General features: G+C 34.2%; 2 protein-coding genes across 12 annotated transcripts in view; one reads left to right on the forward strand and one right to left on the reverse strand.

The window, feature by feature from the left end:
• The window catches only part of OCIAD2 (OCIA domain containing 2), a 1147735-nt gene that overhangs the window by 599995 nt on the left and 520580 nt on the right, over window positions 1-27160 (forward strand). The window lies entirely within an intron of this gene.
• Window positions 1-27160, reverse strand: part of WDFY3 (WD repeat and FYVE domain containing 3) — a 309436-nt gene that overhangs the window by 120637 nt on the left and 161639 nt on the right. For 10 of the 11 annotated variants that reach the window (XM_050790042.1, XM_050790041.1, XM_050790040.1 and 7 more), the window contains 9 exons: window positions 25303-25770; window positions 24354-24455; window positions 21675-21868; window positions 14244-14701; window positions 12698-12781; window positions 7661-7838; window positions 6051-6265; window positions 2218-2330; window positions 374-605 (listed from right to left, as the gene is read on the reverse strand). In XM_050790042.1, coding sequence (XP_050645999.1) covers window positions 374-605; window positions 2218-2330; window positions 6051-6265; window positions 7661-7838; window positions 12698-12781; window positions 14244-14701; window positions 21675-21868; window positions 24354-24455; window positions 25303-25770 — 2044 coding nt within the window. The remainder of the gene's footprint in view (window positions 1-373; window positions 606-2217; window positions 2331-6050; window positions 6266-7660; window positions 7839-12697; window positions 12782-14243; window positions 14702-21674; window positions 21869-24353; window positions 24456-25302; window positions 25771-27160) is intronic. The other variant, XM_050790038.1, reaches the window with a different exon arrangement.

Genomic DNA, 27160 nt, shown 5'->3' on the forward strand with positions numbered 1-27160 from the left:
ATCATGACTACTCAACTCTGACACTCTAGCACAAAAGCAACCATAGGAAATATAAATGACTGTGGCTGTGTTCCAATAAAACTTCATTTACAAAAAAAAAAAAAAATTTGCAAAAGCTTTACTAACAAAACAGATTTGGTCCATGGGCCTAAGATTTTGGGTTCCTATGTCATATCAATTTATTTAGTATAACAAACAAAAATAATTAAATGTAGTAATCTTAAAATATCATGCTCAAAAAACTCAATAATTAAAAAATATTAAGTATGGTAAAATATATTTTAATTAAGTATATTTAAAACCAAAGATCCATTTGTAAAGGCAAGTATGAGGCATAAAATAATAAAGCTTGGCTTCCTTGCAAATTTCTTACCCAAACCCTTCAAGCGATGTGTCAAATTCAACAAAAGCTGGAGTAACTGATGACCCATGAAGTCTGATGTCATGTGGCGTTGTCATAGAGACCAGACACTTTACCCTGGTCAGGGGTACAGTACTTCCTTCCGCAGATTTTACCAGGCTCTTGCTTATCCGGTAATGGTTATCTTCATGTAAGCTAAAAACATTATCAGTACCCAGACCTTCCAGAGATGTGATCATACTACCTGTAAGTCAAGGAAATCTCTTGGGAAAATGTCATATGGAATTTTAAAATAACTTTACAAGGCTGATTTATTTGTAAATACCACTTCAGTTTCAATACACAATAATTTTCTTTTTAAGTGCCAAGATCATTATCCAGTTTTAATGTACTTAGTTTATTTTTAAACTTAATAGCATGCATTTCCTTTTTTACTAAAGCAATATGCACATTGCAGAAATGTTGGAAACTAATAAACATCTCAAATAATTGTCATCAAAGCCACTGATACAATGTAATTTAATTATAAATCTCAGTTAATAGTTTACAAATCAGGTAATACTTTTATTTCACAAAACTATGATTTATTAATTCTCTTTGAGGGAAAAGTAAACAATTTTAGAGCACTAAAATGAAAAGAAACAGGTCATCTTTATTATAAAACAAATTAGAGATAAATGGCAGAAACTTGCTTCTCCCATTTTCTCCCCATTATTAATTATTTCCTTACAATTATTAGAACAAAATGTGCGATCATAAAAGTACTTTAACTGAAAGATTTCCATATTTATAAAAAGCGTAACAATTTCAAGAATAAAAAGAAAAATTCTAAACAGATTGTCATTATCTCTCCAGGGACACATTACAAACGTGAAGAATAATGAAGAAAATATTCTCTCTCAAAATAAACTACATGAGTGTAGGAAACTGTTTTCCTTCTAAATGTGCTGGATATTCAGGTAACTATAAAAATATTTCAAATATTCTCTTAGGGAAAGGAACTATTTTTGTTTCTACTCTTAGCAAAGGAAATCACAATTCAATTCTAACTAACTGTGTAAAGTACAAAAATAATAACAAAAACATCACAATAACAAAATATGCATCCAGGAGCTGTATATCAGTTAACATGAAAACCTGCAATCATTTCTGTTCTCTAATACAACAGTGTTAGAACTCAGAATATCTTAAAGTTTCTGAAACACAAACACAGTATTTGCTAATCACTGATAATAATTTGTATGAGGAAAAATTAAGACTCAAATAATGGGTGAAGTTTGTTTAATCTGACCTCAGAACTGTCACCTGAAAAACGAAGGGGCTGAACTATATGATCACTACTTCCTTCCAAAGTGGCCATCTATCCCTTTCTCTCAGCCTATCACTAGCCACTTGGCTTCGTTTCTTTCCCTATCCAACCTATAAGCAGGATTAATGTATCAGTTCAACTACTTTTATCAGTATTTTTAATTTCCTATCCTCCATGTGTTCCTGCAGTAGCTGCCCTGCAAATCCACAGCCTGTCAACAATAATCAACCATTCTTCAGTCCAGGCAGCAAAGGCTACTCGCAGAAGGCAAGAAACTATGAATCCTCTGAGAAAGAGGTATCTCCTTTCCAAGCCAAGGGTTGTTCCGCCTGTAATTCTTATCTCTTCTGGATCCTTCAAACACCAATGATTCCCTCCTCACTCCAACTGCCTCCTTCCTCAATCAACCCAATCTTTTGCTTCTCTATTTAAACAATAAACCCTTCTCTTTCTTTGCTTTCACAAACTTCTTGAAGTAATATTCAGCCCCTACATGATTTTCATTCATAAAATAAATCAAAAAAGGGAATTTCAAAAGTCAACTTACTTCTCATCTCTGGTTCATAACTCAGTGAACTTGGTTTGTGGACCCTATATTGTTTTAGCAGTTTTTTGTCCCAGGCACCACAATTTAAAGGACTTGCCAAACGTAAAAACTCCCTAAGAAAGAGACAAAGCAAAGTTATTCCTTGACTGAGAATGTTATATAATTCATAAACGAAATATTCAGAAAATGAATTTAATAAATTCCAACAGACTAATTACAATACAAAAAAATGCAAAGTATAATGAAACAATATAGTGTTAGTTTTACATTTAATCACCATATAGCTATATATCTGCCACTTTTTTTTAAAATTTGCTTTTTAGACAGTTATTCCTTGAGAATATTTATAATTCATAAACCAAACATTTTCAAATAAGGAATTTAATAAATTCCAACAGACTAATTACAATACAAAAAATGCAAGTATAATAAAACATATACAGTGTTAGTTTTACATGTAATCACCATATAGCTATATATCTGCTACACATTTTTATAAATTCATTTTTTTAGAAGTTAATAATATTTTAGAAGAATCCCAACTCAAATATTTCTAAAACCAAACTCATCACCTTATATTCAAACCCAGGGCTTTTCTTTTGTTCTACATCTCACTGAAATGTGTTTTTGTTCCTTCTCCTTTCTTTAACTTTCCATATTCAGAAAATTAGAAAATCCTGCTATTTCCACTCATAAAAATATGGAATCTGCTCTCTTCTCTCATTATTGCTGTTATCACCCAGACCACGTCATTTTACTATTCCTAAAACAGAGTCTTAATTACCTCCTGTGACACCAATGTTGCCCCAACTCAATCCATTCTTCACTACAGTCAGTATCTCAAAGAACTTAAATCTACACAGTGTCACTCTATTGCTTAAGACTCTTCCATGGCTGTCCGTTTCTCATAGTTGAAAACACAAAACAGCTAGCATTCAGTACCATACATCAGATGATTTCTACTGTACTCTCCAGCTTCACTGCTCCCATCTTTCCCCCAATCATAAACTCCACTAAAGACATACGTAAAGCTTCTGACTGCCTAAGAAAGCTGTACTCCTTCTCTACCCTGGAAGAAAGACATATTTGTCTTTCTTGTTGGGGAAAAAATTCTTGCCCTTACTTTTTCACCTGATTAACCCTCTTCCATACTTTACACTTTTTTATTTATAATTTTTTTTGCAAAAAAATATTGCAGCTCAATTTTTTGTGTGTGTGTGAGACAGGCTCTTGCTCTGTCACCCAGACTGGAGTGCGGTGGTGTGATCACAGCTCACTGCAATCTCAAACTCTTGGGCCCAAGAAATCCTTCGGCCTCAGTCTCCCAAGTAACAAAGACTACAGGCACACACCACCATGCTAGTTAAAAAATATATATTTTATATTTTTTATATATTTATATATATAATATATATATAAAATATATATTTTATATATTTTTATACATACATATTTATACATATATAAAATATATACATATATAAAAAATATATGTGTGTGTATATATACATATATATATTTTTTTGTAGAAACAGGGTGTCACTATGTTATTCAGAGGCTTATTTCAAACTCCTGACCTCAAGTAATCCTCCTGCGTTGGCCTCCCAAAGTGTTGGGATTACAGGCATGAGCCACACTGCCCGGCCTCATACTTTACTTCATTAATTGTCATTTCCTCCAGGAAGCCTGCTTTGAGTCACACTTCCAAAAGTCTCTGCCCCTATATAAACTCTGCAACACTGCTATTACAAACTTAATAAACAATATTTTCATTTCCTGCTTATCTGCATGTATTCTTTACTAGACCATACATTTTTTAAGAGCATGAGCCCTCCATATCCTGTCATTTACAACATCATGTTAAAAAAGAAAAAAGTAGAATACTTCTCTAAATTTCCAATTCCCTATAGCAGGAAACAAAAAAGGCTTACAAGTTAGGTTTGCCAGTTTTTCATGTAGAACATTAGACACAATTAGTTTATAATCTATGGCTTTTAAGTAGCAAAGTACTTGTATCATCATTTGACTTTTTTTTTGTGAGAACTCATTCATTGTGAAAACTGAACATACCCAATGGTTGACTTTCATTGCTTATTCTATTTATCTAACTACGCAATACAAGTTATCTGGTAAAACAGTAGCATTAGGTATGGGACAATGTCTCTCTCTCTCTCTCTCTCTCTCTCTCTCTCTCTCTCTCTGTGTTTCTCTACTTTTTAAGTAGCAGATTACCAAAAAGGATCAGGGGAAAATCTCAATGGTATTTTCGAAACTTTAGGATGGTGAGTACAACTACAAGATAATGGATGAAGTGAGTAGGTCCATCTCACTCATCTTGGCATTATAAAGGCTGTGAACACTGCCTGATACAACACCATTTAACAAATGTTTACAGCATAAAAGTTTTTTAGTTCACAGTTTGGAGTCAGTTTTAAAAACTTACAAATAAATTTCAACCATTTTTAAGAAAGCTTGTGAAAGTTTTATAATATAGTAAGTTCTGTAATAGCAGTGTTATAGAGTTTATACACAGGCAGCCTACCCAGACTTTTGGAAGGGTGGCTCAAAGCAGGAGGCTTCCTGGAGGAAATGACAGATATCTATGAATCATTCAAGAAATACACATATATAAGTATATATTTCTTGAATGATTCACAAACTGTGATACATCCATAATATGGAACATTATTCAGTAACAAACAGAAAAAACTACTGATACATGTAACAACTTGTGTGCAGTTCAAGAGCAATATGATTAGTGAAGAGACAATTTCAAAAGATCACATACTATATAACTTCATTTATGTAACATTCTCAAAATCAGTAGTACCCAACCTTTTTGGCATCAGGGACCGGTTTTGTGGGAGACAATTTTTTCATGGATGGGCTGTGGGGGATGGTTTCAGGATGAAACTGTTCCACCTCAGATCATCAGGTATTAGATTAGTTAGATTCTCATAAGGAGTGCCCAAACTAGATCCCCTGCATGCACAGTTCATAATAGGGTTCACGCTCCTATGAGCATCTAATGTCACTGCTGATTTGACAGGAGGTGGAGCACAGGCGGTAAATGCTGGCTCACCCACAGCTTACCTCCTGCTGCGCAGCCCAGTTCCTAATAGGACATGGACCAGTACTGGTCCACAGCTCGGGGATTTGAGACCCCTATTCATAATGACAAAACTATGGAGATGGAGAACAGATCAGTGCTTTCCATGGGTTAACAATGTTGGGGTTAGGGGAGTGCGTATGACAATAAAGGTAGCACTAGAGAAATCTTTGTGACATCGTAATTGTGTGGTGATTACATGAATCTACATGTGATACAATAACAGATAATTGTATGTGCACATAAATACATCATACCAATATCATTTTTTTGGTTTGGATACTGTAGTATAGTTATGTCAGGTGTAACTACTGGAGAAAAATGGGCAAAGGGCACAGGAAAACTCTTGGATCTATATTCACAACTTATGGTGAATCTATTATTATTTCAAATTAAAAAGTTAAAAAGTATTTCTTTAAAAACTTCTTACATATGAAAAGTTATTAAATATAAAGTAAATGCATGACTTTATTTTTAAAGGAAAGGGAGAGCTTGCTAGATTCAAATGAAAGAAATAACTGATGGACAGAAACACTAAATGATTACTAATAACTAGATTTATTTGTTTCTAAGTGCTATATTTTGAGTATTTTGTCCATTTTTGTTATATTTTGCCCATAGATAACGGAATATATGTCCATTAAGGCAGGAACTCTGGAATCATAAGGACTCTAGAAACTGACATTACTAATTGTGGATTATTTGAGTATGAAAGAGAACTCACCTCAGTACCATGGGTTCCAGGGCCTGAGAGGCTAATCGTTCAAACATGCGCTGCAGGGGTGGGTGCAGTGAGTGGTCCTCATCAGCCAGTGCGGCACTACACCTCTGCAGCAGTCGTGCATGAAGACCAGCTTCACACATGACTTGCTGGTTCCTTTCCGTGTGCACCAGGGATTGTAAAATATTTGCCACGGCAAGTTGAAGATCCAAAGCATGCTAAAACCAACAAAGAAATCCACACAGTCAGGTCATTTTTAGTGAGAAAGGTGACAATTCTTTTCGCATACCTTTTTTTTTTTTTTTTGAGACGGAGTTTCGCTCTTGTTGCTCAGGCTGGAGTGCAATGGCTCGGTCTCGGCTCACTGCAACCTCTGGCTCGCAGGTTCAAGTGATTATCCTGCCTCAGCCTCCCAAGTAACTGGGATGACAGGCGCCCACCACCATGCCCAGCTAATTGTTATATTTTTAGTAGAGATGGGGTTTCACCATGTTGGCCAGGCTGGTCTCAAACTCCTGAACTCAGGCGATCTACCTGCCTCAGCCTCCCAAGTTCTAGTACCACGCCCGGCGGAAGCATACTTTTTTTTTTTTTTTTGAGATAGAGTCTTGCCTGTCGCCCAGGTTGGAGTGCAATAGTGTGATCTCAGCTCTCGGCTCACTGCAACCTCCGCCTCCCGGGTTCAAGCAATTCTCCTGCCTCAGTCTGCCGAGGAGCTGGGACTACAGGCGCCCGCCACCACGCCAGGCTAATTTTTTGTATTTTTAGTAGAGGTGGGGTTTCACCATGTTAGCCAGGATGGTCTCGATCTCCTGACCTCGTGATCCACCTGCCTTGGCCTCCTAAAGTGCTAGGATTACAGGCGTGAGCCACCGCGCCCGGCCAGAAGCATACCTTTTAACATGAAGTCTCTATATGCTTCCAAATACATTCAGATAAATTAAGTAACTGGCTTAGAGCAATATAGCAATTCCAGAACAGGTTAGGCAAACGTGTCCTATTTTAATTTTGCGAGAAATACAGGCAGCTGGATTCTATTCTCTTTAGACTTTTGTATTACATGACTGTATGACTGTATGACTAAAAGTAGTTCTATTTTTATAGAAATAGCAGGGACAAAGTCTTCTTAATGGTGGGCAGATAACTAGTTTAAAGGAAAGCCCATTGTTTACATCTGTGACACTTTAGGCCTTAGAGACCACATAACATTTTAATAAAAATCACCACCCAAACTCCAATTCACCCAAACTCTTGAGTGCAACAAGTCAAAACAGACAAATAGCCTCAATGTAGTATCTTCAGTCATTTTTCCTTCTGTATTATTCATTAGCAATGTCCACTGCTGAGCAGGATTTACAAGGAGAAAGAGAATTATTCTAGTATCAGAAGAAACCACCTTGGTTGCCTTTGTAACAAATGAACTGGATTCTAAAACATATATATCTACCATTCATCATGAAAGGTAACACTCAAATTAAAAAATCCTTTTTTTTTCCAGCTACTTTAGTATGTAATACTAACTTTCTCCTCAACCCCCTAGCTCATATAATTGCACTCACGTCCTTTCATTCATTTCATTACAGATGGGAAGGAACTAACATATCCAAGCTTACTTCTGGCTGTGTCACTGACCCAACGGAGGCCAGTAGGTCCAGCATGGCAAGCATGGCTCCAGGATGAATGATCACTGCATCAGAAGTCTGGAGAGATGAAGTTGCCACATGTAGTTTCAGGTCAGCAACATTTTTAGGAGGGTAAACAGGGGGAGTTGAAACAGAATGATATACATGCCTATAAAAAAACGAAAGGGTAAATTTAGTATTGAATTCCAATCACATTCTATTCCTCTTCGGTTACTTTCATCCACTGATAACCAAAAAGCCTTGTTAGAAAACAACTTAAGGTTGGGATAGAAAAAAAGGAATATATTATCAACTCGAGTTGATATGTGTATGTGTCTGCATGTGTGTGGGTGGATGTGTGCAGACCACGTAACTATCCATTATTCATAGTCTTTATATGATTTTTACTTTTACTGATTTACTGTATGGATTGTTTGATTAAAAAATGACACCTATACCAGAAGATGTAAAGAACAGGTACAATCATAGTGATTCAAAGCTCTAGGAAGATGACAATTCCAATAATATGTGATGAGAGATCAAGTTAAATTAATTCCCTCAATGAGATTTTATCTTTTGAAATTACCTATATGTGTTTTAACCTTTCCTTAGTGCATGAGTAACACTAACGGGGTCAACTGAGTCAGGGTTGTCTCAGAGGCTAGGCTATCCAAGAATAAATATATTTGGCATTGTGGGTGTTTTCCTTTAGCTTATTTGGAACTGCTTTCATTTTCTGCATTTATCCTCACTACCACTGAAAATATTCATTGCAACTTTTAAAAACTTGAAGACAATTTACAGAACAAGTTTCTGTGAATTAGAAAACCCAGCCATGTCCTGAATGTACGCATTTCTTCTCATCAATGATCTCTACTTTCTATTTCATACTACTCATCTACAATTCATGAATTTTGCACATTTTGCATCTTGGCACTAAGAAACAGATGCTTGTGGCTTCAGCCTATGGGAACTCTTTGTTCCAATGAGTTGGTCTCAGCATAATTTGCCTAATGCTGAGCTCTGTCACAGAAAGCAATGCAGTTTTAGCTTTCTGGGACAAGAGCAGCTTGGGAAACAGATGCTTTACGTCAGTGATTTAGTAGCAAAGAATTGGCACTGCCATGGTTTAAAAAAAAATACCGTTCTCTTTTTAACAGGGATTCTAGGAAAATGTTCAGCTTTACTTATAAAAAGGCGCATAGGCTCTCCTAGTTTATTTAAAAGTCAGCATGTCCTTTACCCATTCATGTTTTCACTCCCTGTATTCTGCCATTTTTCATTCAAAAAGATTTAATTTCTAAACTTACTAAGAAAAATATTTCAAAATGTGTATTACCAACAGTTATCCTACTCCTATATTGCTCCCTTTATTATTTTAAATATTTTGATCCGTCTGGAAAACAGATTCATAATTTACCTAGCATGTATCAGAAATAACCACTGAATTCCAAAATTTCATTAAAAATGTTTTCATTGCATACACACACATATGCATAGATTCTAATTGTCTATTTTAGTTATAGGCCTTCCAAAATCATTTCTAAATTGACAGATTTGATGAGATTTGGATTTACATTACTGATACACTCAGGAAGAAATCTTTATATCTTTGGACACTGAACTCTTTACTAACACAGGTTGAGTATCCCTAATCCAAAAATCTGAAATCTGAAATGCTCCAAAATCCAAAACTTTTTAAGCACCCACATGATGCCACAAGTAGAAAATTTCACATCTCACCTTATATGATGGATCAGAGTCAAAACAGAGTCAAAACTTTGTTTCATGTACAAAATTATTAAAAATATTACATAAAATTGTCTTCTGGCTACTTGTATAAGATGTATATGAAACATAAATAAATTGTGTCTGGACTTGGGTCCCATAGATATCTCATTATATATATTGCAAATATTACAAAATCCAAAAAGCTGGAAATCAAAACAATACTGGTACCAAGTGTTTTGAACAAGAAACACTCAACCTGTATACAATTATTACAGTAGTACTTTTTTTAATCTAAGAAAACAATATTCTGAAAAAGGAATTACATTCATTGTTTTCAAACCAGAAAAATATTGCAAACATTGCTGATGTCTAAAACACGGTATTTATTAACTAAAATTAGGTGTATTACAACAGGTATTATACAAAATTAATTCTGATTAAGTCATCTAGGTATCACCATAGGTATCACTTTTTAAATTCTGGAATTACGGTAAGCTCATTAAATGGTTAATTCCCAAGCAAGAACTAAACATTTCCAAAGATAGGATAAAATTACATTTCATAATTTGGTTGCTATTTAATATTTCAACCTCAATTCTCATATATATTTAAGATTCATCCACCTCTCCGGGGAATACATAATATTTAAATTCTGAATCTGCTTTGCTTAACTTATCAGGTGTGTAGAGGCACTAAATAATGGATCCCATGTTTGAAGGATAACAAGTACTTGTCACCTTTTGCTCCACTGCAGTCATATTCTGTAGAGTTCTGATTATTATTTTGTATTCACTTCTTCTAACTCTGATTGAACACTGTTCAGCTATAATTCTGTTCTATTATTCCTTCTGAATAATGAACAATGAAAAAGGTTATGAGTTTTAATTTTCCAAATATAAAGTCAGCTAGTTCATTTTCCCCCAATTCTTAAAATAATTAGAGAAAAATCTCCTGGATACTACATGTCAGACAAGTATCACAAGTTCAAAACATCCTTAGCATCTGAGAGTGTTCCACAAGCCATAAAAACACAGTTAAATTTTGGTTTATCCTTTTGCCAACAAAACCAATATGTTTTGCTACAAGAAAAAGATGTCTATAAGCTGATGTAATTTTTTGAGAGTTTCTAGAAATAGTGTGACTTAAATTCTAATTTCAAGTTACTAGACTTGAATTTGTGAAGTAAAAACATTATATTCTTTACTAGCTTATGATTCTTACCGCTGAGCAAAATGTATGCAAGCTGAATAGAATGGCAACCTGAAAATGTCAACAATGATCTTAGTATTAGCATGAACAGTATCAGGAGCATTCTGTCCTTGAGGGAATGTCAACTTGTAAGGCTCATGGAGAATTCACACGGATTAGGGCTCAATCAACTAGCTTTACTGATTTAGTGACAGTCTTCCCTTAAGTCAAAGACCTGGTATCTCTACATGGAGCTACACTGCAAATGATGACAATATGTTTTTGATTTAAGGCCATAAGTAACTTTTTAAGAATAAAAATAAAATGCTGTTTTCTCTTTGTCAAATTACCATTTAAATAAACAGAAAGTTCTGATGTACTTTTGGAAATGGAGTCTCGCTCTGTAGTCCAGGCTGGAGGGCAGTGGACTGCAACCTCTACCTCCTGCGTTCATGCAGTTCTCCTGACTCAGCTCCCGAGTAGCTGGGATTACAGGCGCAAACTGCCATGCTGGCTTTTTTTTTTTTTTGTATTTTAGTAGAGAGGGGGTTTCACCGTGTTGCCAGGCTGGTCTTGAACTCCTGACCTCAGGCAATCCGCCCGCCTCGGCCTCCCAAAATGTTAGGATTACAGGCGTGAGCCACTGCAACTGGCCCTGATGTATTTTTTTAAGTATCCTTTTAATCTGTGTATTTCTATTTTGTGGTATTTGGTTAATACTTAAAAAGGACTAAATGTTTTTAAACAGCAAATTTTAAGGCATTACTCATTATGACATAATCACCATATTTTTAAATTGTGATTTTTAGTAATTTAAACTATTTACTAATTGAAATTATTTCTCTAACATTTAGTAATTTGTAGGGCTCATGAGCAAACACAAATTTTCAAACACACATTGTTTTTTGCCTCGACCATTTTAGCAACAGAAAAACACATGATATCAACTTGAATTTACCTAGTTTATCATTCTTCAAATTAGGAAGAGCTCTTTTTTTAAAAAAGAAATTGCAGTTTTTAAGCACAAATATACTGAACAACCCTATATTCATTTAAGACTATTCTGAACTATGCCATGGTTTGCTGCGCAAAGTAAGCTATAAGTGTAAATTTAAGAGAAAAAGGAAATTGCATCTTTTCATATACCTATTACTATGCAAACACGTTGAAATACAGAATCCATAACAAATACTTTTGATGTACTAACTCCATCTGTCTTCGAATTTCAAAATCTGAACAATAGTAATAAGATTAAAACAACAATATAGCAGCACCTTGGGATTCATTTTTTAAAAGCCGCAATGAAAGAATATTAATGTAAGAGTTAAGGACTTATTTTTGGTTATGAGGAAAACAGGAGAAAGAATGAAGTATTTGGGGCCAACTGCAGACCATAATCATTTGATGGTTGGGCTGCAAATGTAATCTTACGTGGATCTTAACTATACTTCCGTCAATCAACTGCAGTTTTTAAAAATTTGAGTAGAATTTTTTTAAAGGTAGTTTTGAAAAGACCAACTAGATCAGCTTAGAGATTTACAAAGAACTGATCAAAGTATTGGGGTGGGTTTTTTATTAACTTTTTCAAAGTTTAGCTGTGAGCATTTTTCATAACAGCAACATACTTCAATTGGTTGAATCTGATGGAGAAAATACACATTTCCTTCCAATGCTATGAAATTCATTTTGGAATAATACTAAAAACCAAAGAATGATCCCAACGTTTAAAGTAAAAAATAATAATTAAAAAAAAGAAAAATAAAAAAAGTGGAAAAGTACTCTACTTAGAGACATTAAGTCCACTTTTCTAACTTATTTTTAATAAAAGACATGCTTTTTCTATAACCAAAATGTGTAGTTTAGTATAAAAAAGTTGGATGACAAAATTATATGTCCTTCATAGTTTCATAGCATCAACACATTTTACTCTCATGTATATAAGAAAAATTGGTATTTTTAAAACCTAAAAACACCCCCCAAAACCCAAAAGTTCAAAAAAAAAAAACAAAACTGAAATCACAAAACACAATCACCATGTTAACATAAATAAGCACAGAAAAAAAGAAACCCCACACAAATAGAGACTGACTTCTCTTATATGATCAGTACCTTTTCCTGGACAAAGCTGGTGTACCCCAAGGAGAGGGGAGAGAAGACTCACTTGTCAGGCAAGGAGGGATCTGTTCTGCACGACTACAGACACAAAACAGACAGGGTGGTTTAGAGAGGTTAGAAGAAGAGAACACCAGGTTGGCAGTTGGTTAGTTTCACAAGAAATGCCAGTAAAAGTTTAATAAGGAACATCCTCCATATTCAGCAGGAACAAGGAACAAGACTACAACACATGCACTGAATGAAACAGAAAAGCATGCTCACGGCAGATGCTTATTCCATTCATGTTAACATTTAACACATCTGTTAAACAGGGTGCTCTAGGCCCTATTTTTGACAGTGACTAAAAATGACATATTCTAACTAGGATAAGAAGAAATCAAGGGAAAAGAGGTTGAATCTGAATACACAAATTTATATAGCTCATTCCTAGAACACTACACTGTCCTGTGTTTCCTATAAGTTAACCATATATGTGCATTTTATTTCGAGATAGGGAAAAGCAGAAGTTTAAAGAAAAAAAACTTTTATAATTTTTGTCATAGTTGTTTAGATTTTTAAATGTAAATACTGAGGACTAAGAAATCTTGTTAAGAAGGAAGAAATATCTCAGTTGATACTTCAAAGCAGATATTCCACAGAAAAGGACACAAAACCTATTATAAGCTCTGTCCAGCGGAGTTACATGGTCTATTTATGAGGGCAGTTCATTTATTTTATATAGTAAAACTATGGTAACTGTTAAAAGCAATAACGCTTGGGGCATAAATTAGAAGTATTATTTTCAAAGTGACATCTTCATTGAAAACACAGTTGAAGCACTGAAAATAAGTGATCTAGATGAAGTGGCTCTCCTACAATCTCCGAGAACCCTATATTTCCCCATTGTAGAATTTGTCACGCTATAGGTAATTGTTTATTTATGTGTCTATATTTTAGCTAAAAGATAACAAGGACTAAGACAGCCCTGTACAGAGCTGAATCCTCAATGCCTAGCACAGTGACTTGGCATGCAGCAGGTTTTGTTAAGTACTTATTTCATAAAGGAATGAGTAAATACTGAGTCTGATGGCCTCTTGAACTTCATGGTTCAAGACACTGACATCTCTCTTTGGGAACTATATCATTTTTTGAGGAGTACGAAATGTGGAGAATGATGGAGTATGTGTCTGGAAATAAGAATAATCATAATGATGTTCTGTTGATAACACATATCAGTAAGTCCAGATGCACCTTTTAAGGCTAAAAAGAAAAAAGACAATAGTAAACACGATCATTAAAGGAAACTTCATAGAATCTGTTCCAGTAACTGCAATGAGAACTAATTGAACCTGAATTTACAAATAGCACACAGGCTTCCATGCTAAAAAAACAATACCAGAGCAAGAGTAATATTCAAAAATAAAGTGATACACCTCAAACAAACAGGAGAAAAGATTCATCTACTTTCATATTCTTTGGGATTAACTCATAATTCAAGTCTTAACGTTGAAGTCATGCTTAGTATACACCCTGTAATTCAGAGGACAGAGCAGAGCCATACCTGTCAAAAGAATCTGTGGCTACTTTGTAAAGATAAATAAAAAGTTTACTGCAGTGCCGTAACGTGGGTGACACTGATTCTATTGAGACTACATCTTCCTCTAAAAGTCTTTGAAATGGCTGTGTATTTGAGGGGAAGACATTCATGGCGCTTATTTTTCTTAGGTCTGAGAAGCAGCCAAGAAATCGAACAGCATCTGCCAACTTCTCATACTGAATCTCTGTTTTGAAGAAATGAGAGTTGGCTGGCTCATAGCGCATTGCTGCAGTCAACGTGCAGAACACAGTGTGAAGAAGTTCAAATACTTGATTCTGGTTCACTTTCTCCCAGCCATTCTTGGGTGGACAGCTCAAAGATCTTTCCATAGCAACGAGCAAGGACGTAATGTACACAAATCCTCCAACTTTCCTAAAAACTGTTCTTGAACGATGGCTTTCTCGAAGGACCGACAGGAGGGCCTACAGGAGACAAAAGAAAAAAACAAATGAAAATACACGTAATTAAAAAAACAAACCACTAGCATGTATATGGAGGTTGTACATTCTGTGAATCTGACATGCTTGTATAATTTACCCAATAAACGGTCCTATAAAGCATATCAAATATTTTGCTAATTAAAAAATGTCACATTAAATGCTGAAGGTAATTTTAGGAAACAATATCACATATTTCTTTGATAGAATAAAGCTATATACAAATATTGGTTGAAGAGCTTTTCCAGAGTCTTTAATTGATTATGACATCAATGAATTCAGTGACTTTATAAAGTAAGTAAAATACATCTTCTAATCTAGTTTTACACAATCATGAAAACTTATGACTGTGTGTATAGAAACTGATTAATTCTAGAAGGGATCAGAGAGATGGTCGGGGCAGCCAAGATCTGAGGTCTTTTGTCTCCTATAAAGTGACCACATTCATTCTTTAGAAAGAAGATTCACTTCAGAAGACTTATTAAACATTCTCTTTTCCAAAATGAACTGAAGCCTGAGGGCTGAAAGTATGATCTTTCCCAAAACAGCTGTAAGCTTTAAGAAAGAAAACCTGAAGTACATAAGTAAATCAAATATTTACTTTCTGAACTGTCATAATTTTAACTTAGCTTATGATATATATATTTTTTAAACAAAAACAAAAACAGAGTCATGCTCTATCACCCAACTTGGAGTCCTGGGGTGCCATCTTGACTCACTGCAACCTCCACCTCCTGGGTTCAAGCAATTATCCTGCCTCAGCCTGCTGAGTAGCTGGGATTACAGGCACGCACAACCATGCCCAGTTAATTTTTTATATTTTTAGTAGAGATGGGATTTCACCATATTGGCCATGCTAGTCTCAAACTCCTGGCCTCAAGTGATCCACTCACCTCTGCCTCCCAAAGTGCTGGGATTACAGCCGTGAGCCACCGCCCTGGCCAGCTTATGATTTTAAAAAACACATTACAAAATCACCTAATATTTTATCAGGTACTTGCTATGTACTAGGCATTCTAGGTACTTTTATGCACTATCTTATTTAATCCTTTCAACAATCCTGTGTGTAAGGTACTATTATTATTTCCACTTTATAGATAAGGAATTGAGGCCCAATGTGGTAAAATAACTCTCCAAAGACTATATAACTTATATAATAATAAAGGTAGAATTTAAACCTAGGCAGTCTAATTACCCTACTCCTGCACTTAATCATGACATTATGCCCCAAACAGCAATCTGAAATCTTTTTTATGGATACAGTGGACTCCTTTGCCCTCTGTTTCATTAATTGTAGCACAATGGGTATTTACTATTACTTAAGATATAATTTCTAATCTGTCCAATCATTGCATTTGAAAAAAGTCATTTTATTAAAAGATCTCACACATTTCTAATGGTATCTGAAGAATGAAAAGGCTACATACAGGTTGAGTATCCATTATTTAAAGTATTTGGGACCAGAAAAGTTTCAGATTTTGGAATATTTGCACATATACAGTAAGTTATCTTGGGGATGGGACCCAAATCTAAACATAAAATTCATGTATGTTTCATATATACCTTATACACATAGCCTGAAGGTAATTTTATACAGTATTTTAAATAATTTTGTTCATGCAACTTATCATCACATGAGGTCAGGTGTGGAATTTTCCACTTGTCAGCACTCAAAAAGATTGTAGCATTTTGAATTTCAGGTTTTTGGATGAGGGATGCTCAACCTGTATTAATATATTAGTCACCTTTTGACATACACTGCTTCAGAAGTTATGAAGATTTCATTGTTCATATATATGCCTTAATATTTTAAAAGACAGAAAATATGCAATATGTATGTAAATAAAATATAGAAACAATGTACTCCTTCCAATAGTCTTTAATCAATAAATTTCCATTTTAGCATCTGGTAACAATATAGTTTCCCTATATTGCCAAATTTAATAAACTGTATTAATACTTAAAATATCTCATATTAACAAAAGACTTTTTAACCAACACACACACACACATATGCGTGGGTGCACACACACACACTCCTTATAACATAGCCTGAAGACGGCTGAACTCAGAATGCTTGGGGTCATATTCCGACTCCAACATTAAAAAGCATTTAACCATCCCAGTTACTTAACCTTTCTGTGTCACAGTTTCCTCTTATGTAAAATGGAAACAACAATAACTAGCCTCAAAGGAAATACATGTAAAAACACTTAGAGAAGTGCCTGGCATATAAGCCTATCACTGTCATCAATTTTCAAAAACATACTGGGAGAAAAATATGACAAGTATTATTTTATAGATGAGGAGGGGTGAGTTCAAAGTTAAAGTAACGTACAAAATGCTATCACTGGTTAGAATTATGACTGAGGTTAGAAAAACTGCTGCTTATGAATCTTTAGTCCAATAATTTATATTATGTACTTCTGGACAGGCCCACCTCCTACTTCCTCAAAATTGGTATCTGTTGGCGCTCTGACATTATCCCAGCACAATCTCAGTATTTGAAAAATTTCAAATACAATGAATAATGTAACTTCCCACTTACATCAATAAATGATGACGAGTAGCAAACACCAAAGTTGCAATGAGATCTGGAGGCTGCTTGGTTAATAAGACAAAATCAGCTATATATTATTTATATTTGCATAAATACAATTCATACAATTCAAATTTGTGCATCAGGAGAATTTCCATGACATGTCATGGAATGTCAGGTTTGCGTATAAATAATTACAAATTAAATTACATAGGTTTGTGGTATATGTCAGTTGAATGGAGGAACTAAGAGGCAATTCTGAATGAAATAAAAATGGAAATTGAAACTGAGAACCCAAATTTTCCCTACTGGCACACAACACTACTTTATCCCTTCAAAGCAGAATGCCAGAGCTAGCTCATACCGGCTCTCAAGAGGTCAAGTACCGTATTTTCAGGAATTTTGTAAGTCAGTTGTTAAACGTACAATCATAATTTAAAATTAAGTAATAAATTTACAACTAAATATTTTAAAGACAAAAGTAATACTCAAAACTCATCAGTTTCTAATTATTTTCTGAGTTTTACTATTATCTATGCTTTTGCATATCTGCATGAGGAAATGCTATATAATGGTGTACTACTGTGCATCTCTTTCCAGTCTACATTCAGTGGCACATTAGTTGATTGAATAGGCCACAATGCGAGTATTTATACCCTGGAAATCTGTAAATGCAAAATATCACGACCCTCTCCTGCCCTCTTCCAGCCTGAGAATCAGTTACTAACATTAACCAGAGCACTGCCTCAAAATTATGGGTCAGTCAACTACGTCTTGTTGGCTTACCAATATTTTAAAAATCCAATTAATAAGGTACCAAAAGAGGAGAAAATGGTATGTTAAAAAAGTTGGCAACCTTAGCATCTTTTGACGCCATCTATATTCTCCCAACAATTCCTTCAAATACAAAATGTTCTTCAAATATTGCCATTCATGTGGATATCCTTTTTGTCTAAGAGATAAATTGTGGTGAGATTAATCTTGCTTTTAAGACGTATATTCAAAATTGTCATTATACACCATCAAAACATGATGAAATATATAACAGCATAAAGAAAGAAATGCTATTTTTTCATTACCAATGAAGCATTTAATTGAATAAAAGTAAAAGAAAATAGAAGTAATAACTCCTGTAATGTCTGTGGCTGAAATGGGCATGTAGGAAACTAGTATATGCCACCCCAAAAGATGCCACTTTGGCATAAGGATTATTTTCAGTTGAAGGCAACTGAGAAGAAGTAGATATAAGAAAACTCTCTGCCATTCCCTATTAGATGAAGTCAGACCCTTCTCAGCCTGGAGACAGCAAATAAATGCACAAAACAAACTACCAACTATTCTTTATCTACCATTTATTTGCCTTCCCACAATTAGATATCCCTAGAGTCCTTTCTCTTTATGTCATCATTTCTCTAAAAATGTACGGTTCTTTGTGGAGAATGCTACGCAGTGGTCCCCCTTCTCTGCAGTTTTGCTTTCCTTCATTTTAGTTACCTGTGCTCAAACTTGGCCTGAAAATATTGAATGAAAACAACAATTCAAAAGTCTTAAATTGTGTATCGTTCAGAGTAACATGATGAAATCTCACACTGCCCACACCACTGTGACTCATCCCCGTGTCCAGTGTACATATGCTGTATAAGCCACCTGCCCGTTAGTCACTGAGTATAGTCTCGGTTATCAGAGCAACTGTGGAGGTATCCCAGTGCTTGTGTTCAAGTAACCCTTATTGTACTTAATAGTGGCACCAAAGCACAAGAGTAGGGACACTGGCATATTGTTATAATTATTCTATCTTATTATTGGTTATTGTTGTTAATCTCTTACTGTGCCTAATTTATAAATTAGACATTATTACAGGTATAAACATAGTATATATAGGGTTCCATATTATCTGCAGTTTCAGACATTTCTGGGGGTCTTGGAATGTATTTCCCTGAAGATATGGGGGGACTACCATATAAAATGGAGTTCTAAGCCACCTCTTTGAGAATTAGTCATCTTTCCCTGGTTGTCTCCCATGCACATATGAGGTACACATGTTAATAAACTTGTGCTTGTTTTTCTCTTGTTAATTTGTCTTTTGTAACACCAGTCTGTCCTAGCTAAGACCTCAGCAGGTAGAGGAAAAATAATGTCTTCCTCATCCACAGGTGAGAGTACTAGTAGAAGTCGTCAGAGGACAGGGAGATCGGGTCACAAGGGCCTTGGAAGCAAGCAAGGTTAAACACACTGGTTTGTCTGTTATTATTTTAATGTCATTTTAGACTTGAAGAAAAACTGCATAATCAGTTGAAAGAATTCACAGATATCCTTCATTCGGATTCTTGAAAAATTACTATATTACTTAATTTCTCTCTCTCCACTTCCCTTTTCCCCTAAAAGCTTCAGTGTGTTTTTCAAAAAATAGAATTCTCTTACTACTCACAGTACAATGCTCAAAATAGAAAATTAACATTGAAATAATGCAATTATTTTATCTACAGATCTTGTGTTTTTTCCAAATCCCAATAATATTCTCCATAACAAAGGAAAATTCAAGTTCATGTACTACATTCAGTAGTCACTTCAACCTCTTTACTTTCTGGAACAGTTCCTAAGTCATTTTTCATTTTATTTGTTTTTAAGAGTTTAGGCCAGTTATTTCATAGAATGTTCTCCTATTAGGATTTATGTGATGTTTTCTAATAATCAGATTCATATTATATACTTTTGGGAGGAAAAACTACAAAAATGAGCTGAATTTTTCTATGTGCTTCATATCAGGAGGTGTATGCTGTTCATTTGTCCATCACTGGCAAAGTTAATGCTGATCATTTAGTTAAGGTAGGGTCCACTGTAAAGCTAATATTTTAGCACTCGAAATTAAGAAATATCTTTTGAGGACACAATTTAAGACTACGCAAAAATCCTTTCATTTCTAAAACTTTCATCTACTGTCTTTAGTAGCCAGTGATGAATTTTACCTGAACCAATTATTACTATGATAGTTCATAATGGTGATTTTCTTTGACTTTTGACTATAAATAAGAGATTTTCCTTTTTTCTCATTTATTTGTTTGATTGTACTTAATTATTTTCTTTGATCTCTTCTTTACTTTTTAAAGGCTAACTGAAATGTTTTAGGCTTATTTTGTTTCTTTCTCTGCCCTAGTCCTGGAATCAAGCATTTCACCAAGGAGGCCTGAATCCTTATAATGGAAAATTGTATTTAGAAACCTTGCATCAATCAATAAATTAAAGAACATAAATTTTAATGGACTTCTCTCACTTTACTCAGATATTATTTAAATACAAGAGCAGGTTTTTAGTCACAAAAAGAGAAGGCTACGTCTCTTTTTATTAAAACAACTATTATTCACCGCACATAAGTTAAAAGCACAGCTTTATAAAGAGACTACATGGGTTCAGATCAAGGCTCCTCTACCTACTAGGCATATACAACTTGGGAAAATTTTTTAACCAGTCTGTGTTTCAGTTTGTAATATGTAAAGCAGGGACACTAATAGTATTTATTTTTATCATAAGGATTAAATAAGTAGATGCACATAAATGCATACAATAGTACTAATAGAACGCAGTCAATAAATGTTTATCTGGAACTTGGAATTTTTTAAAATATATCATTTAATATTTAATAGTCTTTACTTTTCCATTACACCTTACTTGCATTACTAAATTCACTTCTAAATGAAAGTGAAACATTTGATTATATTTTGATTCTAAAAATTTCTTACATATCATTTCTTACAGTATCAATGATTTCAGTAATATGAGAGAATATGAGTGTATAAGTCTGTGTAAAACAATGGTGCTGTGGAAATAAAATGGGTATTGAAATCTGGGGGTCAGTTCTACTAACTAAAAGTCACTTACGTAAACAATATACGTTATATATTTCTTTAAACCTAAGTTTTCTCATCTGCAAAACAGGGGGCTACTTACTTTACAATATTGCTAAGGAGTAAATGATAAAAGCACATGTAAAACTTCTGGTATATTGTTTGATATCTACTAGGATATCCATTACTTACATACATACATATATGCATGCATGTGTATATAATGTCAAATCTAGCATTTCATTTCACAGATGCATAACACTATGAGTGAATTCAATTGAACAGAAAATATATATATTTAGTATTTATTAAGATCCTATACTTCACTAATATTTAATTTAAGAGTTCCAATAAGTCAAGATAATTACTGCAAAGGTTTATCAGCAGTAAGTTAAATATATACTGAAAGACATAAATGACTGGAGTTTTTCCAAATTCCTAATGTGCACAAAGTTGTGAGGTTTTCTGGGTAATTTTGATTTTTTAAATTTCCCTGCCTCTAACTTAAATATAGATCATTTTAAAATAACCACAGATTTTAGTAGTAAAAGAGGGGAAACACATTTATCAAACTTACCCTTAAAATATCAGTCTTCAACTGCAATTCCGTCGGTGGGGCTGAATGCATTAGCCCCAGGAGAGTGCCCATGTCATCGTCCCCATTTGGAGAGAGCACCAGCTGCTGGATAGTCATCAGGGCATGCTGTCGGCATTGAGGGTACTTTACTATATTATGTGCACATCTTGCACCTCCAAATTCTCGAAAAATTCCTTGAAGGAAGGAAAAAAAGTCCAATAATGGCTACTTTAAAATATTCTGAGACAAGTCAGATAAATTAACATTCAATTATTTTTCGTAAAGTAACACAAAATAATGTAAATAAAACCTACCCAATGATTTCACCTTTTAAATTACAATACAAATTTGCACAGCGGGCTGTCAGCAAAGGTATACGCAAATTTTCTCTACATTTTCTTAATGCAAGATTAATGCCGTGATATGTTCACCATGCCCAAGCTCTCAAAATCTAGAATATTCAGAAGTCTCTTAGGTAAACCCCAGGAGACTCTATATTGTAATCAACTTACGTAAAAGGCTTTCAGAGGAACAACAGCCTAAATAAAGGAGATTTAAATGAACATGGCTTCCAAAATAGTAGCAAGAAAGAAATGGAATAAATTATTCCACCATGGGAAAAATTACAAGGGACCAACATGTTTTGTTGCATAGGTAGAGCACAAGAACAAAAAGTGACAAATTCTGTAACAGAAAGCATGTGTCATTGTTACTGCTCCAAAGCCTTTACACAGATTGACTTACTTAATACTCATCCCCTACCATATAGAAGTAAGGCAGTCAAAGTCATACAGCTAGTAAGCAACAGAAAAGGATGTATGCCTACACAGCCCAGCTCTGTAAGCCTGTGATCCTGCTCACAAGTGATACTGTTCTCACATCAAATATTAATATCATCCTCCAGTATTAAAAAAATGGGCCCAGTGATTGAAATGACTATATTAGTATTTCCTCTAAGTAATTCTTCTATCCCTTACATTTTTAGGACATCTTGTTTATATCTCTATTATGGTTTATAACAAACAGTCTTACTATTATTATTTATATTTGGTCTTTCATGACTATTGGATTTTCTCCTGTGTTTCAATAAACGTTCACTGAAACAGTGTATTCTGCTATAGCAGCCACTCCCCTCTCTGCTTAGTGGCTTTCTATTTGCTAACTTCATAAAAATTGTATGATCATGAAGTCAGTCTAAGCCATGTGTTCGAGATTCAGCACATGGAATTTGTGACAGCCTTTCATTACCTGAAGGCCTGTTTAGTTACCTCCCGGTTGTCAGTAAGGACCCACTAGATAATCATAATGGCTAATATTATTTAATACTTAAACTGTGAGTAAAGCACTGTTTTGTGCCTAACATCACAGAGCTAGTAATCTCTTTCCTATTAGGAAGAGAAAAACTGAAAAGAATTGTATGAAAGTGTTTGGCACTTTGGGAGATGTACTAAGTGACTTTTAGTCACACAGAGTAAGCTCTCCAATTGTCCAATCTCTTCCTGTGCAACTTCTAGGTCTACTCAAAGAAAGTTAATTTGCAAAGCAAATTCCTGTTAGTGTATCTTTATTATGTTTCTGAGTACCTCAGTTAACTAAACCTAGTTAGTGGGAATAAGATTATGCATTATGCCACAGACAAAATGTTACTACAGTATCAATTTAAAGTCATCATACTCATTGTTTCAATTACCTGTTAAATTCATTCAAGTCTTGGCATTTGCCAAAGTTGTATTAAACTAATTACTTTTATAATTATGTGTCTACATTTTCTTCACTAGATTCTAATTCCTGGGGAGCAAGAACGATCTTACCTTGGCATCTAGGTGTTATTCTAACACCTAGCTAGCATGGTACCTGGGATACACAATATATTTAAAACATGATGAATGCTGAATTTCTCTGCATTCAGGCAGTCATGCAAGTGCATGGGGTTCAGTCATCCCTGGCTTTCCATAACACTTAAAATATAATTCAAGCTCCTTACCATGGCCTAAAAAGCTCCCTATGATTTGGGCCCAGCCTACTAATCTGAACTCATTTTCCCCTCATTATTCCTTTGAAGTTGCACTGACCTTATTACCTGAGAGTTGTTTGATGTTAATTAAAATCTCAAGTAATCTTTTTTAAAATGCAAGAGTGATATTTTATAAATATAGTTGGCCTATCTGTTAATGACAGGTAGAAAAGGATAAAAGAGAAATTGAGACCAAAATTAAACAAAATATTTAGTAAAGTTAATTAACCTTGGAGAGGTTACGTTTTATTAGAGAATCATTTTTCAGTATTTTCTGAAGGTCGTAACATTATAATACTCTAACTTGTAGTACTAAAAATATTTTTTAAATCACTGTGTAAAGAAAATATTTTAGGAAAAAATTAAATAGCAACTTACTTGAGTAAGAGTGTACCAGTAAAAAATTAGAATACTTTAAACAGAAGACACTATAAAAAGCAATTTAAACATCATTTTGAAATAGTAACAATGTCATATGTTTTGTCATCAAGGTACTGCTAACGGTCAAAAGTAAAGTACTGAATTTTTAGGAACATGATGGGTACCAAACTGAATCAATAGTTTTTTCTCTTAAGTGACAGGAAGATTTCAGAAGGAAGAATCACCACAGAAGATGTAACCAGTAGTAATCTCCCAAAGTATTTGCTTATAGCTTTTTAAATTACCTGCATTTGTGTTTGATCCTTGAAGAAGCACTGTCAAGGTCTCCATAACCAATAAAGCCAGGTGTTTTTGGTCTTCAACTGAACTATTATTTCTTGAGTCCCCTATAAAAAGATTCAAAGGTCCAAATTACAAAAGTGATAAGCTTATTTTTTCTTGATTCAGTTTTATTGTAATAATTTCTTTATTTCTTCAGTATTCACTTTTACCCCTAATATGACACATATAATATAATCTTTAAAATGATGCATGTGTCCAACATTTGCAAAAGTAGGCTCAAAATCAACATTAACAGATTTTATTTCAGTATGCTTGCAAGTGGCAGTTATCTAATAAATATTAAAAATGAAAATACAAAGGTTAATAGAATGCTAGATTTTGATTCACCAAAGAGAGAAAAGGTCATGAATAAAGTTACCTATTCAACCTGTATTAATTCACATTTAATACTTATTAACTACCAGATACTATTGTACTTTTATCAGATTTATCAGAGAGGTACCCAATGATAATACATTGTGTATATAACATCATTAAATATACTTATTTTCTCTATACAATATAAAAACATGTTGAAGTAACTATACATTTAACTATATTTATTAGTTGTAATTAATAAATCTGATTATTTTCAGAAGCTTTTAAAACTCGCTCTTAGAAGCAGAAGGCAGTATATACTAGTCATGTGGATCACACAAGTTCTTCCTCGGTTTTTACCTTCCTTTAAACTCTCTCCAATACACTGACATAATTCTAGCTTCCTCCTCCCCAATTCCCTAACAGAGGTTGAATGAACCTGTAAATTTTGGAAAATATAGTTCACTAATATGTCACAATAATACACATTAGGAAGTCATTGAAATCAATAACCAAAGAATGGGAACAAGAACAAAAAACTCTCTGCTTTGAACCCCTTTTCAAACAAAAATAAAATTACAGACAATATTTTACCTTGCTCATTTTGTGCCTGAGTTGGATCCTTCAACAGGGCAGCATATTTATGCAAAAGGTTTACCATGACCTCCAAAAGGCCAACCTCCCTGAACACATCTTTAAATATGTAGTCATGTCTTGTAAACTTAAGAAGTGTTTTCATTGCAATAATGCTACAGTGATAAGAAGAGCTAGATTTTAAGAGGATACTGACACTAATAAGTTCTTTACAAGGAATATAATTTAAGCTAAAAACAACAAACTCCAGCATCTCAAAGTATTTGTTTTGTACTTCTGGGAGTTTAGAAATCTTCTCTGCAAATTGTGACAACGTGTGCTGTGACTCTAGGATGAAGTAATTGGCATTGTCAGCCATGTAGATATTTGTGATAGCATCAAGGATGATTTGGGCAAGGAAGCTGGTCTTTGCTTTTAAAAATGCATTCTGAAGAACTGCAAAGGCCTGGATGTTTCTCACACTGTGACCTAAAACAGAGAAGAAAAACATAAAAGTAGGTATTATGTGATATTTTAATGATGGCAAACCAGTCTGTTTAAACACATCATGAATTATAACATTTATCAATTATTTACTAAGAACATAATCCTGTTTTCACAAAAGGTCTTATTTTTCTTCATCAAGTTCAAATCATTTAATTAAAAATAACAATGATTAAAATTTTAATGCATTATGATGAATATTTCAATTCATTAATAGTGTATATTGAAAAGTTGGACTGTTTTAGAGGGAATAAAAGCATATTATAAACATCCATGCTTCAGAGTTTGGAAATGTGTGGTAGTGTAGCATTTAATTATCTATGAGATTGATTTTGACTATAAGGACAGCTGTTTCTCAGTTTAAAAAGACTTTGAGGTTTAAGAAGTTACAGGCCTGAGAACATCAATAAAGAAGCAGGAAAATAGGAGGGGAAAAATTTTCCAAATTCCAGTTTTTCTTTATAATTAGAACACTATGGTTTTTATAAATTTTAAGCTCGAAGTTTGTTTTGTTTTCTAGCTAAAAGTACAATTTACTCATACAGACATTTGTTAAAGCAGTTTATGGCCAGCTATTCAAACATAACAAATGGAAAAAAAAATCTTTATACATGGCTCTGGTGAGGCAAATCAGCGACAATATAATCATAAAGAAATTAAGGCAGAAAGTTATACTTGAAGTACATGAAAATAAGCAGCTTGCTTCTAAAAGTAGTCCCCAGAACAATAGCTATTAGGAGTATGTGTCATTTCCAAGAATGACCAAAAAATTAACATAGTGCCTTACAGAATAAGCTGGATTTTAGAAAGTGAATAAACCAGAGAACTACCAAAATTCTTAAATGGAGTAGAAAGAACGCTCAGGGCTGGGGGCAGTAGCTCATGACAGTAGTCCCAGCACTTTGGGAAGATGGCCTGAGGCCAGGAGTTCTAGACTAGCCTGGCTAACATAGCAAGACCACCTCCATTTCTACAGGAGATTAAAAAAAAAAATTAGCTGGGGATGGTGGCATGTGCCTGTAGTTCTAGCTACTTGGGAGGCTGAGGCAGGAGGACTGCTTGAGCCCAGGAGTTTGAGGTTGCAGTGAGCTATGATCACACCACTGCACCTCAGCCTGAGTGACAGAAAGCAATCCTGTCTGTAAAACAAACAAACAAACAAAAAAGAATGCTCAGAAATCCTGACTTGGACATTTCTTAAAAACACAGGGAATTTAAAAAATCTCCAGCCTACATATGATTTCAATTTTCTGATTTCTTGTTTATAACATATATGGCAAATACCAAAAGTTTATCTTTGTTTCCTGTGTCTATTAGTCTATCTAAGTTTGTTTTTCGGTTACCTACAGAATATAAAGAATAAAGATGTCTGGAA

This window comes from Macaca thibetana, chromosome 5 (assembly GCF_024542745.1).
Source record: "Macaca thibetana thibetana isolate TM-01 chromosome 5, ASM2454274v1, whole genome shotgun sequence".
In the NCBI taxonomy this organism is placed as follows: Eukaryota; Metazoa; Chordata; class Mammalia; order Primates; family Cercopithecidae; genus Macaca; species Macaca thibetana.